Genomic DNA, 16,584 nt, shown 5'->3' on the forward strand with positions numbered 1-16,584 from the left:
GGGCAGTTTCCACTTCATTCCAGCCAAGCCATTTAGCGTGGACCCCAGGGGAGCAAGAGAAAAAGATTCGAATCCGAGGTTCCCTGGGTGGGGTTTGGCCCCAGGTGTGGGCCTCTTGCTGGGCTGGCAGCGGGACTGGTGTCTGGTTACATATTTTTCCTGTGCCCAGGTCCTGAACGCAGGCCAGACATGTTCTCTGGTGCTGCCCTAGAAAGTTGGTCATCTGTTGTCTGCCCCAAAGCTCCTGGCACGCCTGCCCAGGAGGATTTTTTACTATATTCAATTTTCATCTGGTGCACTGACTTTATTGTTTTGTTTTGTTTTGAGACAGTCTCGTTCTGACACCCTGGCTGGGGTTTAGTGGCTCAATCTCCGCTCACTGCATTCTCTGCATCCTGGGTTCAAGCAGTTCTCCTGCCTCAGCCTCCCAGGTAGCTAGGACTACAGGCACCGCCACTACACCAGCTAATTTTTTTATTTTTTATTTTTAGTAGAGATGGGGTTTCACCATGTTGGCCATTCTGGTCTTGAACTCCTGACTTCAAGTGATCTGCCTGCCTCAGGCTCCCAAAATGCTGGGATTACAGGCATGAGCCATGGCCACCTGGCCCTGGTGCATTGACTTTAGAACCTAACCCTTGAAACTATGTATCAAGTGAGGGAAGCTTCCAAAGATACCATGGACCAGGCTCCCAGTGTTTTCTGGGGTGGGGAACCTCTGGAACCTTCCTGGAAGAGATTTGTGTTGACAGACCCTTAAGACTCAGGGTCAAACCTTGGAACATTGCAGTTTCCTGCTTTATGACCTTGGGCATGTTACCTGACCTCTCTGAGCTTAAGTTTTCTAATTTATAAGATGAGAGTAGTAATCATAGTACCTACCTTGCCGAGTTATTTTGAGAATGGGATGAGTTAGTGTATTTACACCCAGTGGAACAGAGTCCAGCACATCCTAGGTGCTCAGTGAACGGTAGCCATCATTTTGTCATTGCCAGTGATGTACCTGTGTTACAGACAGGGCACCAAGGCTTGGGGTTGGGGCTGGGCATGTCATAAGGCCAGGAAGATGGGTGGCTGAGGCCACATCAGAGGCCTTGGGTGCCATGCTTAGGAGGTTGGACGTGGTCGTATGACTGCCCATGGAGTGGAAGGCAGGGGAGACCTTGGGAAGGGGGCCCAGACCAGGGCCATCGGCTGAGGCTCTTTCACACCCTCCTCTCCTCCAACAGGACAGCCGCTCTGAGCACGAGCGCCAGTACCTGCTATGCCCAGGCTCGAGTGGGGTGGAGAACACAGAGCTTGTCAAGTCACCCAGGTGGGAAGGGCTAGGCCAGCATGTAAGCTGGATGCCAGCCCAGGGGCCCCGGGGTTGGGGTGTTCCCTTCGGTGTGGATCCTCCTCTAGCAGCAGGGTGGAGCCCATTGTCCCCTGGAGGAGACCAAGGGGGTGGGCCGGGAAAGAGATGTTTCCCTTTTCTGCAGGGGCTTGGGGCTTCTGGGGGAGGGCAGTGGTGGGCTGTCTGAGGAGGGTCCAGCCTGGGTCGGCCCTGAGCCTCTGCCCCTGCCCTATCCCTGCAGTGAGTACCTGTTGATGCTGATGCCGCCCAGCCAGGAGGAGGAGAAGTGAGTAGAAGCGGAGGGATGCTCTCTCCCTTTTTGAATTCGCTGCCTCTAACCCGCCCCCTCTGCTTTCCCCAGAGATAAGCCTGTGGCCCCCAGCAATGTCCTGTCCATGGCCCAGCTGCGCACGCTGCCCCTGGCTGATCAGATCAAGATCCTGATGAAGAACGGTGGGTGCCCACCTTCTGTCCTCCTGGGGCCCCTGTCCTAGTGGCACCTGAGGAATGGACTCTGTGGTACAGTGAGGACCAAGGGGCAAGGCCAGAGGTCCCTGCTGGCCACAGGCTGCCTGGCTTTGCAGCTGCATCCTTGTCTAAAAAGATAATGCAGGACGGCGGTGCAGCCGGCTTCCGCAGGTGGTCTCGGGGTCCCGTGAATGCAGGACGGCAGTGCAGCCGGCTTCCGCAGGCAGGCTCAGGGTTCCTGTGCCATCCTCGCCACTTGCCTGCCATGCATTTGGGCAGATCACTGACCTTTCTGAGGCTTTGTTTTTCTGTGAAAAGAGACTAATGATAGTTCCTGGGGTCAATGTGAGGACTCTCAGAGAGGAGGCTTGTAAAGGGCTTAGCACAGAGCCCTGTATGTCATTGTGGACTAGGGGCTTTTTATTTTTATTTATTTATTTATTTTTGAGACGGAGTTTCGCTGTTGTTACCCAGACTGGAGTTCAATGGAGCAATCTCAGCTCACTGAAACCTCCGCCTCCTGGGTTCAAGCAATTCTCCTGCCTCAGCCTCCTGAGTAGCTGCGACTACAGGTGCACACCACCATGCCCAGCTAATTTTTGTATTTTTAGTAGAGACAGAGTTTCACCTTGTTGACCAGGATGGTCTCGATCTCTTGACCTCATGATCCATCCGCCTCAGCCTCCCAAAGTGCTGGGATTACAGGTGTGAGCCACCGTGCCCAGCTTCTTTGTTTTTTGTTTTGTTTTTTTTTTAAGAGACATAGGGTTTTGCTGTGTAACTCCTTCGGGTAGGTGATCCTCCTGCTCAGCCTCCTGAGTGGCTGGGACTGTAAACAGGCACCACTGCGCTGGCTAAACAAGGGTCATTTTCATGACTGTCTTCACTGGTACTGCTTCTAGGTACCCTCACCAGACCCGGCACTAGAGGGACTGGTTTCCTTTTCTCAAAGGACTCTGAGGGCCAAAATCTTCAGGGTGCCTATGGCTGGTGAACAGCAGACCTCAGCCCTGAGCTCATCATGGAGCCCCAGAACCTGGGCTCCTCCTTTGAGATACCACCATGAACTCTTGGGAGTTGAAGGAGAGAGAGGGGAGCTCCCTGATATGCCCGGGACTGCAGGTTGCCTTCTTGCAGAGGACTTTGGGCTTTTTTTTTTTTTTAAAGACAGTCTTGCTCAGGCTGGGGTGCAGTGACACAATTTCTGCTCGTTGCAACCTCCACCTTCTGGGTTCAAGCAGTTCTCATGCCTCAGCCTCTGAGTGGCTAGAACTAAAGGTGCGCCACCACGCCCCACTAATTTTTGTACTTTTAGTAGAGATGGGGTTTTGCCTTGTTGGCCAGGCTAGTCTCAAACTGCTGGCCTCAAGTGATCCGCCTGCCTTGGCCTCCCAAAGTGCTGTGATGGCAGGCGTGAGCCACTGCGCCCTTCTAAATTTTGGGCTTTCCCTGGGCCCTGTCCATGGCTCACTTGGAGGGAGTTGAGGTCAGCAAAGCGCAATGATTGTGGGTGCCAACTGAAACCAGGTGGCCTGGGTTCACTTCCCAGCTCTGCCACTTTCTAGCCAAGAGATCATGGGTGAGTTATGGAGCCTTTCTAGGTGTGAGTAGTAATAGACCCTTCCTCCTCTGTCGAACCCCTCAAGGGTTGTCTTGCTCAAGGGGCACGTCCTCATAGAATGCTCAGAAGGATTCCATGAGGTGCCCAGTGCCTGCGGAGCCTGCAGTGAGCAGCCTGTGAGTGTCAGCTGAGGGCTGTGATGGGTGTCATTACTGTTAGTTACCACATTCTGGGGGTATTAACGTGAGCCTGAAGCTATACAGACTCCTGGTGAAGGGGAAGGAAGGGCCGGCCCCTCTTCTTTGTCTGATGTCTTCTGCTTCCTCCTCAGTGAAGGTCATGCCTTTTGCCAACTTGATGAGCCTCCTGGGCCCCTCCATCGATTCCGTGGCTGTTCTGCGGGGCATCCAGAAGGTGGCGATGTTGGTCCAAGGGAACTGGGTGGTGAAGAGGTGAGTTGTGGTTTTTTGTTTGTTTGTTTTTTTGTTTTTTCTTAAGGCAGAATTTTGCTCCTGTTGCCCAGGCTGGAGTGCAGTGGCGCGATCTTGGCTCACTGCAACCTCTGCCTCCAAGGTTCAAGCGATTCTCCTGCCTCAGCCTCCTGAGTAGTTGGGATTACAGGTGCACCCCACTGTGCCCATCTAGTTTTTGTATTTTTAGTAGAGACAGGATTTCACTATGTTGGCCAGGCTGGTCTCAAATCTTCATCTCAAGTGATCCACCCACCGCAGCCTCCCAAAGTGTAGAGATTATAGGCGTGAGCCACTGTGCCCGGCCTATGCTGTATTCTCTTAATGGGAACATTTGGTCCTTTTAAATTTGATGCAGTTACTGGTGCTTTGGGTTTAAATCTACAGTGCTATTTGTCCTACCTACATTGCATTTAAATGTTTTTTTTAAATTGACACAGAATGTACATATTTATGGGGGGCAGTGTGAAATCTCAATACATGTATATTATATCATGATCAAATTAGGGCAATTAACATATCACCTCAAACATTTCTCATTTCTTTGTGTCGAGCACATTCAAACTTCATTTTTCTAGCTATATGAAAATATACAATAGAATGTTCTTCATTATAATCACCCGATATACCCTTTGTCCTGCCTACACTGGATTTTTATATCATTCTTACCATCTGCTGGATTCATTTCTGTTTTTTTTTTTCTGCTAACTTGGAAGGCGCATATATTGATTACCCTCCAGTTTTTAGTTTGCATTCATGCCTTAACGCATTTTAATGTTAATTGCTGCTTTTCACTCTGTTCCAAACTATTCAGAGATCAGAGTATTTCATGTCTCTCCTCCTTTCTACTTATATGCTCCTGGATTGGGGTGTGTGTGTGTGTATTTTTAATTTGCCAATCTTCTCTATCGTTCCAATTTTAGTATATGTGCTACTGAAGAGAGCACATGATTGGTGTGTTTTATTTATTTTTTTGTTTTTTTAATTTCTTTTGAGACAGGGTCTCACTCTTGTCGCCCAGGTTGGAGTGCCAATGGTGCCATCTCGGCTCACTGCAACCTCCGCCTTCCAGGCTCAAGCAGTTCTCCTGCCTCAGCCTTCCAAGTAGCTGGGTTTACAGGTGCCCACCACCACGCCCAGCTAATTTTTATATTTTTAGTAGAGGTAGGGGTTTTGCTGTGTTGACCAGGCTGGTCTCCAACTTCTGACCTCAGGTGATGCTGCCTTAGCCTTCCAAAGTGCTGGGATTACAGGCGTGGACCACCTCACCTGGCCATATAGATTTTAATTCTGTATATTTTCAACCCCATAAGACATTACTGTATTCAGTCAGTTAATGAGCTTTACTCACATGTCTATAATTCAGTTATCATTCCTTTCTGCATCTCTGAGTTTCTTCTATCTGGGATCATTTCCTTCTGTCTAAAGAATGCTGTAGTATTTCTTTGAATGTGGGTTTGTTGATGATGCATTTCCTTGGTTTGTGTGTATTTGGAAAGGTCTATTTCACCTTTGTTCTATAATTCTAGGTTGGAGGTGATTTTTCTTTCCACGCATTGATAGGGTTTTGTTGTATTCTGATTTAATTGCTTCTCTTGGCAGTTTTGTTTTTACTCCTTTGAAGGCAGTCTACCTTTGTTTTCCTCTGGCTGCTTTTGGGAATTCCTCTTTGTTTTTGGCTTTCTATGGGTTTATTCAGATGTGTCCAAGGGTAAATTTTTTTTTTTTGAGACTGAATCTCGTTCCAGGCTGGAGGGCAGTGACACAAACTGCAACATCCGCCTCCCAGGTTCAGGTGATTCTCCTGCCTCAGCCTCCTGAGTAGCTGGGATTACAGGCACCCCTGCCCCACCACACCCAGCTAATTTTTGTATTTTTAGTAGAGATGAGGTTTCACCATGTTGGCCAGGCTGGTCTTGAACTCCTGACCTCAGGTGACCCACCCACCTCGACCTCCCAAAGTGCTGGGATTACAGGTGTGAGCCACTGTGCCCAGCCCCAAGGGTGAATTTTTTACATACTCTGCTGGGGATCACAGGTCTTGAGTGTATGGCTTGACGCCTTTCAGTAGTTTAGTTTCTCTTCTCCTGTGAATCTTCCCCTAGACCCATCTCCCACCTCCACTAGACTGTCAGTTTCAAAGGATTGAGGATGTCTGTTTTGACTCCCCCTTTATGTCCCCAGTACCCAGGAAAATGCCTGGATATTAGTAATGCAGACCCGTGGTAAATAGTGTGGCTATGGTTTGCTTGCATTATATTAATTCGATATGGTGTAGTATAAACTACATTAATAACTCACTTTTTAGGGTGAGCAATGTGACAAAATGTGAAATGCTGCTCATTTAAAAAAAAATACAATGCCAAAGGCTTATCTCATAGTTGTAGAGTATATTTGTGTTACGGCCACGTGGTGGCGCCCTTGCACTGCGCCACTGATGCCCAGGGCGCTTTGTCAGCGTCTTGTGGCTGTCCTGTGTTACATGGTTTTCATCACGGAAGGCTTTTGCAATGGTAGATCACATGTTACATGGGACCACCTGTGTATTTTTATACCATGAAAGAATGAAAGCCAGAGGGGTCCTACTGTCACACACCTGAGGACACTGGCCCAGAGAGGCATGGGACTTGCCAAAAGTCTTGCAGCAAGGCAGCCGCAGAGCCCGGTTAGAACTCAACCCTCATGGCTCAGCCCTGGGCTCTGCGCCCAGTATGGCATGTGTTCCCTGGAGGTGCTGTCCCTTTTAGTTACGCCGTGTCCTGGGGACTGGAAGGTAGGAACTCAGGGACAATGGGCATTCTGTCTGTTCCGGTGCCTCTGAGCCCTGCTCTGCTGCTGCCCACACTGCCACGCCAGGGACCCCTGGGTGAGGGTCCTTTGTGTCCCTGTGAGGAGACAACACAAAATCCATGCCTTCTTTTAGTCACTGTGGCCAGACTGCTGTGCCGTGGACGGGACTCTCATTCAGACACTGCCCCTGAGGATGGGGCTGTTACGGTTGAGCTCCCTGAATGCAGAGGTCATGGATCAGGCTTGTTACTTCAGCACACACTTAAGAGGTACCTTCACTGTGGTGGCAGCAATGAGCCACGTTGGCAGAGTCCCTGTCCCCAGAGAGTGTGGCCTTGCAGGATGAGTGACCGTTGGCTGCCCGGTGGACCTGAGCAGGGGCAAGGGGAGGGCCTGCAGCAGAGGGAGCGGCAGTCAGAACACAGGTGCCACGGCTGGGGCTGACCTGGGCTGCAGGGCCTGCGGCTGGAGCTGGGTCAGGGCTACACTTAGAGAGTCTTGTGCCCTGCTGTCAGACCCCGGCCTTTCCCCTGAAGTTCCCTGAGCCTTGAGTGCTGGGCCTCTTCTCTCGAAGGGATAACACGTCTCCCCTGCCTCTGGCCTCGGTTCATACCTACCCTTCAGCAGGTGGCCAAGAGCTTGCAGATGGCTTCATCCCCTTTGCTCTTGGTGTTCCGCACAGGGACCAGTTGTCTTCCAGAGTCTTGGGCTCCGAGGTCCCAGGCTGTTCCTCGCCTTGTCTGTCTCTGAACCCATGACCTCTCCCTCAATGTGCAGGGGCTTAAGATGAGGCTAGTGTGCATGGTGGGTTGAGGGGTAATAAGAGGAAGAACTCTTGCCGGGGGGTGTGGGGTAGCAGGGTGCTTCTTTCTCATGTCTGTGTTCACAGATGTGGCTCCTGAGGGGAGCTCTCGGGGCTCAGACCAGTACTCAGCTCACGTTGGAAAGAGGCGTGGGCTGGGGCTCAGCCTGGAGGGGCAGCGGTAAAGGGGGCTCAGGACAGGGACTGACCCACCACCCTCACCTGCATTGGCAGTGACATCCTGTACCCCAAGGACTCATCCAGCCCTCACAGCGGTGTGCCTGCCGAGGTGCTCTGCAGGGGCCGAGACTTCGTTGTAAGTACCTTGGATTCTCTGGACCCATGGGGGGTGTGGGAGAGGGAGGCGGCGATGCCGGGTTTCTGAGAGGAACCTGGGACTCCTTTATGGAGGAGAAAAGGAGGGAGGCACAGAGCTGATGGGACTGAGTCCGCACTGCTGGGAAGAACCCAGGCCAGGAGCCCAGGTCTGCCCCAGGCCCTGGCTCCTAGGCCTGCCAGGTGAGTTGCGGGGACAGTTGTGGGAGCAGTCCGTGGCTGCTGCTGGTATATGCTGCTGCTTCTCCCTCAGATGTGGAAGTTCACGCAGAGCCGCTGGGTGGTTAGGAAGGAGGTGGCAACAGTGACCAAAGTAAGTGTCTTTGTGGTCTGAGGCCCAGGCTGCTGCTAAGGGGGAGGGGCCTGGCTGTGCCTCACCTCAGGCCCGCTCCCCTCCAGCTCTGCACCGAGGACGTGAAGGACTTCCTGGAGCACATGGCTGTGGTGAGGATCAACAAAGGCTGGGAGTTCATTCTGCCTTATGACGGGGAGTTCATCAAAAAGCACCCGGATGTGGTCCAGCGGCAGCACATGCTGTGGACGGGTATCCAGGCCAAGTAAGCGCCTGTGGCCATGGAGGGGCAGCGCGGTGGTCCTGGCAACCCCAGGTCTTACGGGAGCACCGTCAGGGCAGATCGGGCAGTTTCCAGCAACCCTGCGTCCTAGGGGAGCACCATCGGGGCAATTCCAGGCGCTTTCCAGCAACCCTGAGTCCAGGGGCGGGGAGAACTGTCAGGGCCAGTCTGGGCAGTCTCTGGAAACCCCACATCTGGGGGAAGTGCAGCTGGGCTGGATCTGGGCATGAAGGGCAGGTGGGGATCCGCGGGGGCAGCATGCTCTCCCCACACTCGTAATTTTTGCTGGCTGATCCCACCGTCCTTTCAGCGCAGGACGCACAGCCAGTACCCGCTCATCAGGGAGGTCGTGCTTGAAGGGCTCAGGGAAGAGGGATGTGATGGAGGCGGGATCAACTCAGGAGCAAGAGCAGGGGCCTGGGGGCTGGGGGGGGTGAGGGGAGCGTTGCCAGGAGACTGATGGGGGTGGTGTATGCTGCCAGAAGGGGGACCCAGTGGAGCTGGCCAAGTTCCAAGCCTGCGCTGTCGTCAGTAACCAGCGCGTCCTGGGCCCTAGGCGTTGGGTGTTTCTTTTGTGAAGCAGATGGTAGGAACATGGTTTAAAGTTAATGGGGTTACTCTTCTTTTCAGATTGGAAAAAGTCTATAATCTTGTAAAGGAAACCATGCCAAAGAAGCTGGATGCACAATCAGGTGTGTGAGGGGCTTTGGGCTGGGTGGCCCCGGCTTCTACCCTGTGGCTCCGGAAGGGCTGCTGTTCTAGAGCTTGTCAGGCCGGGACCTAGAAAGGGTGGAGGGTTCTCACCGCTCACCCCTTACCCTCCTTCCTTTCCTGCCATCCACAGACCACAGCTAGTCACTTGCCCAGCAGCAAAGCCTCAGGGATGGAGGCTTGCAGATTCCAGGGCCAGTTCTGGGTGCCAGACCCATTGGGTCAACAGAAGCAGCCGGGAGGAACTGCTGGGGGGAACTTGGTGGCACCCATCTCCGCATCCATCCCTGGCACTTGGAGACATGGGGACAGTTCTCACTCTTCCACTGATGGGTGGCTGATTTCCGAAAAAGGATGGGGATGAGACCAGGATGGGGCTGCTTGCTTCAGCCCCACTGTCCCCTGCTGAGCCTTTGGCTTTGGATCCCTGTGCCCTCCTGAGCATTGCCACCTCCCTCCTTGCAGGGCCTGCCGGGCTGGTCTCTGGGGACCAGCGTATCCAAGTAGCCAAAACCAAGGCCCAGCAGAACCATGCGTTGCTGGAGCGGGAGCTGCAGTGGCGGAAGGAGCAGCTGCGGGCGCCTGCGGTCCCTCCTGGTGTGCGGATCAAGGAGGAGCCAGTGAGCGAGGAGGGCGAGGACGACGATGACGAGGAGGAGGAGCCCATGGAAACTTCCCCCAGTGGTGGCGTCCACAGCAGGCTGGCCAATGGGCTGCCTCCCGGGCGGGCTGCAGGCACGGACAGCTTCAACGGGCATCTACCCCCGGGCTGTGCTAGCACCCCCATGGCCCGGGAACTGAGGGCCTTTGTGGAGGCCACCTTTCAGAGACAGTTTGTGCTCACGCTGAGCGAACTCAAGCGCCTCTTCAACCTGCACTTGGCCAGCCTGCCCCCTGGCCACACGCTCTTCAGCGGCATCTCGGACCGCATGCTGCAGGACACGGTGCTGGCCGCTGGTTGCAAGCAGATACTGGTGCCTGTAAGTAGAGCCCGCACTGCTAGGCCTGTCGGATAAAGGAGGCTGCTCTCAGCTCCTCGGGAGGGCACCTGCACAAAAAGGAGCCGTGGGGAGATATCTGCTCAGCTGGTGAAGGCCCTGAGCCCTGCCTGTAGGGGACGGGGAGAATAGGGGAAACCAGCTGTTGGGAGGCCACATGGGGACACTGGAGGCTGTTTCTGGTGAGCATCTGCTCTCATGTGGACCTAGATGTGACATAGGCAAGTCAGCCTCTCTCGGGTTCTATCCTCAAAGTGGGATTGTGGTGGGTTTTGTCATAGAACTGTGGTAGGGGCTAAATATGGTGTCTGAAGGGGGCCTAGTGAAAGCAGGTCCCTTGCCTGGTTTCTCATCCCCCCCACCCCACCCCCGACCAAGAGCACGTGACCTTTTCCTACTAGCTTTGCCATTGTTTGTAATGATTTGACTTCTAAGGTCATTTGATGTTTGCAATCTGTAGATGAAGAAACTGAGGCTCCAAGGAGTGAAATGAACATTTAAAGGTCTCTACCTAGGAGATAGCAGAGCTGGAATCTGGACCTCAGTGTAGTGGCCCTGAGTCTTGAATGCTTTCTCCTAAGATGAGCTGAGTGCTTCCCCACAGCTGCGCCAGTGTTGCGGTTTGGGCCTGGGTCCTGGGGGCCTCCCTGTGCATCGGAAGCAAGCTGACTAGCACAGCACTGTGCTCTCAGCAGTTGCAGTGCCAGGCCTTGAGTATGGTGTAGCAAGCCCCCTGCCCCAGCTTTTCTGTCACTGGGAGGGGCCTTGACAGGGAGCAGTGGACTGCGCGCCAGGGCCTGTTTCCCTGTGCTGAGGATGGAGAACACCAGGTGCAGCTTGAGGGATGCGTTTTTGGTACTGCTTTCCCACAAGGCTCAGCCCAGACTTGGCAGCAAAATGGGGTGAGGTAGGGCTGTGGTGGTCTCTAAGACAGTGTTAATGTTTGCATTGCCAAGGTCAGGAGTGCTTGCAGCCTTGCGTAATGATCTGAGGCCAAGGCCCATCCCCATATACGAGGAAATGAAACTAGGACAGGAGGCCCTGTGGAGCCCAGGCTATCCCAGGGGATTGGCCCTGCTGGCAGGCAGCCCCCTGGGTGAGGCCTTCTGCGGGAAGTACTGGCAGGATTTGGGGCTCCTGCCCACTCAGCACATGGGTCTGGGTCTCCACACGCTCATCTTTCTTCATGAGTTGGGCCAGGCCAGGGAGGGTGCCCGCCTGACATTAGCAAAGTTGTTCTGGGTTGCTGGAGTAGACCCACGTTCCTGGAACTGGGTTGGTACAGACAGGGAGAGGTGAGGCAAGCAAGTGGATCTATGAAGTAGAGACAGACAAGCAACTCACACCTGGGCCTTGGTCAGTTTCCCCCACAGACTGCTGCTTCCCCGGATGAGCAGAAAGTGTTTGCCCTCTGGGAGTCTGGAGATATGAGCGATCAGGTGAGGTGATCTTCACTGCCATCTTCCCCAAGAGTACGGGGGGTTTCCTGCAGGGTTGGAGGCCTTGGGGGACATGAGGACCTGAAGTGCAACCACACATTTCAGATTTTCTGGCATACTCGGTTTTAAATGTTCTGTTCCAAGTCTGTACTCTTACAAAATAAGCTGTACATGCCAATAGTTTGAACCTAAACCAGTGGTTCCCAGTTGCCAGTCTATGGCCCAGCTCCAACAGAATCATCTTTTTAAAAATACAGGCTGGGCACAGCGGCTCATGCCTGTAATCCCAGTACTTTGGGAGCCAGAGACAGGCGGATCACCTGAGGTCAGGAGTTTGAGACCAGCCTGGCCAACATGGTGAAATCCCTTCTCTACTAAAAATACAAAACAAAAACAATTAGCCGGGCGTGGTGGTGTGCGCGTATACCCATCTACTCCGGAGGCTGAGACAGGAGAATTGCTTGAACCTGGGAGGTGGAGATTGCAGTGAGCTGAGATCGCACCACTGCACTCCAACCTGGTGACAGAGCAAGACTCCATCTCAACAAAAATAAAAAAATGCCAGTTGGTCTGACCTTGTCTAGGTCCTGCTCCTAAGGTGTGAGAAGGGAGTGAGCAGAGGTCCTGCTGAGCTCTCTGTCCCCAGCTGCCTCTTAAGGGGAGCCAGCTGGCAGGGTGAGGATCTAAAGAGCTGGGTCTTTTCCTGAGCAAGCTTGGGTGCTTTTGGCCAGAACAGAGGGCATCAGAAGTACTTTGATAACCAAAAGGAAAAAAGTAAATGCAGATTTTTTAAAAATCAAAAGCTTTTTCCCTGACAACTGCTAACAAAAGTAAAAGTAAAAAGTGTTAATAGTAAAGCTCTTGCACCGCCTGACCTGACCGCCACTCCTAGAGGTGACCACTTTTATTACTACTTTTTTTTAATGGAAACGGTCTATGTTGGCCTGGCTAGTCTTGAACTCCTAGCTTCAAGCAGTTCTCCTTCCTTGGTCTCCCAAAGTACTGGGATCATAGGCATTTAAATCACCAAAAGATACCACTAAAAGAGTTGTCCCATCTTTTAAAAAAAACCAGCTTGTTATTAGCAATGGGCCTGTCACTGTCAATGAGATTTAGCTCTCAACTATTTTAGGAGAATGTAGAGATGTAAAGATAAGTTATGCCAGTTTTTTTTTGAGACAGCATCTGGCTCTTGCTTTGTCATCCAGGCTGGAGTGCAGAGGTGCCGTCTCAGCTCACACCTCCTGGGTTCAAGCGATTGTTATGCATCAGCCACCCAAGTAGCTGGGGTTACAGGCTTGTGCCGCCACACCCAGCTAATTTTTGTATATTTAGTAGAGATGGGGTCTCACCATTGTTGGCCAGGCTGGTCTTTACACCTATTTTTTAGTTTAATTGGCTATCATTGTTTATATATGGCATTGTCATGGAATGAATTGAAAATCTGTTCATTTTAAGGCCAAGTATCAGTAATATACAATGATTGCATTTCCTTATTCACTGCTTCCTGTTTTCACTTGTCTAATGTTCTGAACACGTGTATTCTGAACACACATACCAAGGGTGATAACTTTGCTTAATTAAGCTAAGTTCCCTGGAAGCTTCTCCAGTGAGACTGGCTTTTCCCCATGTCTGTTGCTGAATTCTAGAATCTCTGCTTCTTCCTTGCTTTAGCTTCTAAAGAGGAGTTGTCTGCATTCTTTCATGTCTTAAACTGGCTTTCTTTTAACCCTCATGTATTACTATTTGTTACTATTGTAACTTACCTCTTAAAATTCTAGGCCCAAACAGTAATACATGAAGCATCTTTAAGAGAGTTGTCCATTAAGTTTTCAGAATTGGTCTTTTAAATTTAGCCTATATTCTTTCCTTTATCCTAAACTGAGGAAGTTTTCATTATTCTATATATCAGCGCAATTTCAGATGTGCTCTGGTGTGGGTCATTACTGTACTAGACAATTGAGTTCTTACAAAATCCTGTTAATTTTTTTTTTTTCAGAATTCTTATGACAGATATTAGACAGTGAATTCAATCTTTTGTATTTGATTTTTATTTTGGGGTGTAATGTATTTTATGGCATCCTGTTTCATGGATGCATGGCATGTTTGCGTTTTCACACCAGTTTTGACACACTCTTCTCATCTCTGGGCAGCTTACCTGCTAAGTCAGATACACTCCTGCGTTTTCCCCTGCAGAAATATGTTTAAGCCACTCATCCTCTCATGTCTTTTCACCAGTTCTTTTGTTGTGCTGGCATATACCTTTATTTTTATTTATATTCAAGTTTCCACACACAGCATTACTACCTTTATTTCTGTACACTGGCATGCTGGTTCTCTACAGATGACTTGGCTCATCTTTAATCAGGAGTGCTGGGTAAGGGTTTTATCAGAGACTGCAACACAAAGTTAGGTGCATGGCTTGGGTGTCTTGTTCGGGGATGGTTCTCTTTTTAAATCACTGTTTCCCATAATAACATGCTTTTGCTACTAAAGCATCGACAGGTTTTGCTTGAAATTTTTTCCAAAAATTACCGAGTACGCCGAAACATGATCCAGTCTCGGTTGACTCAAGAGTGTGGAGAAGATCTCAGTAAACAGGAGGTGGATAAAGTCCTGAAGGTACATTCGTTTTGTGCATAACAAACAATATCAAAGGCTCTGCAAGGGGCTGACAGCCTGTAGAAAGGACTCGTGTGTATATGAAATCAGGCTTCCCTGGGACCCCTCCCCAGTCAGTCAATGATTGGCATTGGTGGGAAGAAGGGAGGGGGTATGTGCAAGAGGACTGACCCCTTCAAACAGTATAGTCACAGGGGAAAGTTTATAGCCATGAGTGCTTAGTTCCTCTTTCTGGTTGGGCCAGTGAGGCCCCTTTCTCATCCCTCTCTTCTACTTACCACTAGAGACAAAAACTAAAAAACATGGGTTCAGGCTGCTAAAACAAAATAGAATAACAAAATAAGGTGGGTTGGACAAGCTGGGCAGTGGGTTGGCATCTTCTAACATGACAGGGCCTACCTGAAAATCCTCACTCCACTCCCCCTTGAATTTTGGACTATTTTGATTGTTGCCATAGCCATATATTACTTTCAGTAGAATCCATTTTTAAATTTAGTTTAAAAAGGAATATCATGTTTACTATATGAAAGCACCTAATGTACAACCTATAATGCTTTTCTGAACTGACTGTAGTACAAATACCATATTTGCAGCAACACTGCGACAGAAAACTGATGACAATGTCTTTATGTTTTGATCTATTTTTTAAGCACCCTGTTCTGGGCATGTCAGCATTTGTATCTTGTAGGCCCTCACTCTTAAAATACCCCTGAGAGGCTGGTAGTAACCATGGTGGTTGATTTCCCATTTGTATTCTGTTCACTAATCATTAATCAAGTGTTGATACTGTGGACAGACTGTAGTTAACTCCCTTTCCTGCAAAAATCTGCACTTACTCTGTTTCTCTACTCATAGGACTGCTGTGTAAGCTATGGTGGCATGTGGTACCTTAAAGGGACAGTACAGTCTTGACAGTAGTAGCAAACCACTAACGCAGCACATCCAAGCCCAAGTACGAAGGGCGGAACCAGAAGTAGAGCCTCGACTTGCTTCAGACAACAGAGCAAGAGGAACTGACCATCTCATGGTGCAGTGGACAGAAGGGATCATCCTCAGCCAGTGGCAGGCTCAGTTAATCACTCCCAGAAGAGACCAGCTGGGACCTTCTTTGCAGTACAATTTGAAATTCCTGATGTATTTTGCTTATTATTTGGTTTCATTCTCATAATAAAGAGAGTGTATACTGACATGGCAGGATGATAAAAATCATGGTTTAAGATTTTTTTTTTTTTTTGGTAAACTTAATGCCAACAAGGTCTAATTATGTTTACAACATGAAGAAAACCTCAAAAGTTTTCAATTTTTACAATGCCTAGAAGACAATATTTAGTCTTGGATTATCTGCTAAGACCTCCACCGATTTCATTAGACCAAATTGAATTGCTCTACTGTTGGGATTCTGTGGCCACTTTACCTTTGACAACAACCTACGTTATGTAGCAGTCTCAACTGTTTACACGAACCATAGCAAAAAAAATTAGAATCAAATCCATCTCCTCTTAATGTTTGCAGAAAGATGCAAACAAAACCAGGTAAGTATGGAACAATGTGTAAGTGAGGTTATCATACTTTGATGTAAAAATTTCTATTTTGTGTATTTTTAAAATAAATGCTAACACTAAACTAGCATCATGGTGCTATCTTCAAATGGTTACAGGAGGGCGATCTTGGACTCAAGCGTTACATGGATCTAGAGGGAATGGAGCCAGTGGAGGGAGAAAGAGCAGCACCATCCACTAGGAATGGGCGAGTCACACAATTTTGAAAGTTTCTAGCAGCCACATTAAAATAGTTTAAAAAGGTAATATTTTAGCATATTAGCCCCAAATATCTAAAACATCAACATTTAGCAAAAATATTAATATTTTACCTTTTTTTGTATCAAGTCTTCAAAATCTGGTATTTTACACTTTCCTCAACACTGAATCTGTATAGGGTTCAGCCTTACAGGGTCCCATGAGTCCCTCTCTGCTGGTGCGGAGACGAGAAACTGGAGATAAGAGACACAAGACACCAAGAGAAAACAGAGTTTGGGCCCAGGGGTCCATTGCCAGCCAAAGTGCGAATCCAGCAGTGGCCCGAGTGCCTGGACGCTCTTTTATTTTAGTACAAAGCAGGGGGAAGGGCAGGTAGGATGAGGTAATGGTGGTCAGTGATAGGGTCAGGTAAATAATGCATCTTGGAGACGGGCTCAAGAATTTGAAGAAGCTGAGGCGAGGAGAAAACCTAAGGTGTCAGCACTTTTTTCATACTTGTCAGGAAATAATAAGGTCACTAAGATTTGTTACTAATTCTTACCTTCTAAAAAAAGAGGAACAAGGTGCAGAAGTAGAACTTGCAAGTAGACATGGAACGTGATCGCTGAAGCACAGCACCACATAGACACAATTAAGGCCCCAGATGTCTGTGGGCCTCCCTGACAGCCATCAGGCTTACCGAAGAGCGGAGTTTTCTCCTCACTCCCCCAAGGTAGGAG

At 49.9% G+C, this 16,584-nt stretch overlaps 1 protein-coding gene across 10 annotated transcripts in view; it reads left to right on the forward strand.

Moving 5' to 3' along the window:
* The window catches only part of POLR3E (RNA polymerase III subunit E), a 34,576-nt gene extending 18,844 nt beyond the window's left edge, over positions 1-15,732 (forward strand). For all 10 annotated transcript variants that reach the window (XM_078344874.1, XM_078344878.1, XM_078344875.1 and 7 more), the window contains 12 exons: positions 1,230-1,315; positions 1,578-1,622; positions 1,698-1,789; positions 3,697-3,817; positions 7,662-7,743; positions 8,017-8,076; positions 8,163-8,320; positions 8,969-9,030; positions 9,515-10,029; positions 11,409-11,486; positions 13,983-14,108; positions 14,964-15,732. In XM_078344874.1, coding sequence (XP_078201000.1) covers positions 1,230-1,315; positions 1,578-1,622; positions 1,698-1,789; positions 3,697-3,817; positions 7,662-7,743; positions 8,017-8,076; positions 8,163-8,320; positions 8,969-9,030; positions 9,515-10,029; positions 11,409-11,486; positions 13,983-14,108; positions 14,964-15,020 — 1,482 coding nt within the window. In that variant the 3' untranslated portion in view covers positions 15,021-15,732. The remainder of the gene's footprint in view (positions 1-1,229; positions 1,316-1,577; positions 1,623-1,697; positions 1,790-3,696; positions 3,818-7,661; positions 7,744-8,016; positions 8,077-8,162; positions 8,321-8,968; positions 9,031-9,514; positions 10,030-11,408; positions 11,487-13,982; positions 14,109-14,963) is intronic.
* Positions 15,733-16,584: the final 852 nt, after the last annotated feature.

This window comes from Callithrix jacchus, chromosome 12 (assembly GCF_049354715.1).
Source record: "Callithrix jacchus isolate 240 chromosome 12, calJac240_pri, whole genome shotgun sequence".
NCBI lineage: Eukaryota > Metazoa > Chordata > Mammalia > Primates > Cebidae > Callithrix > Callithrix jacchus.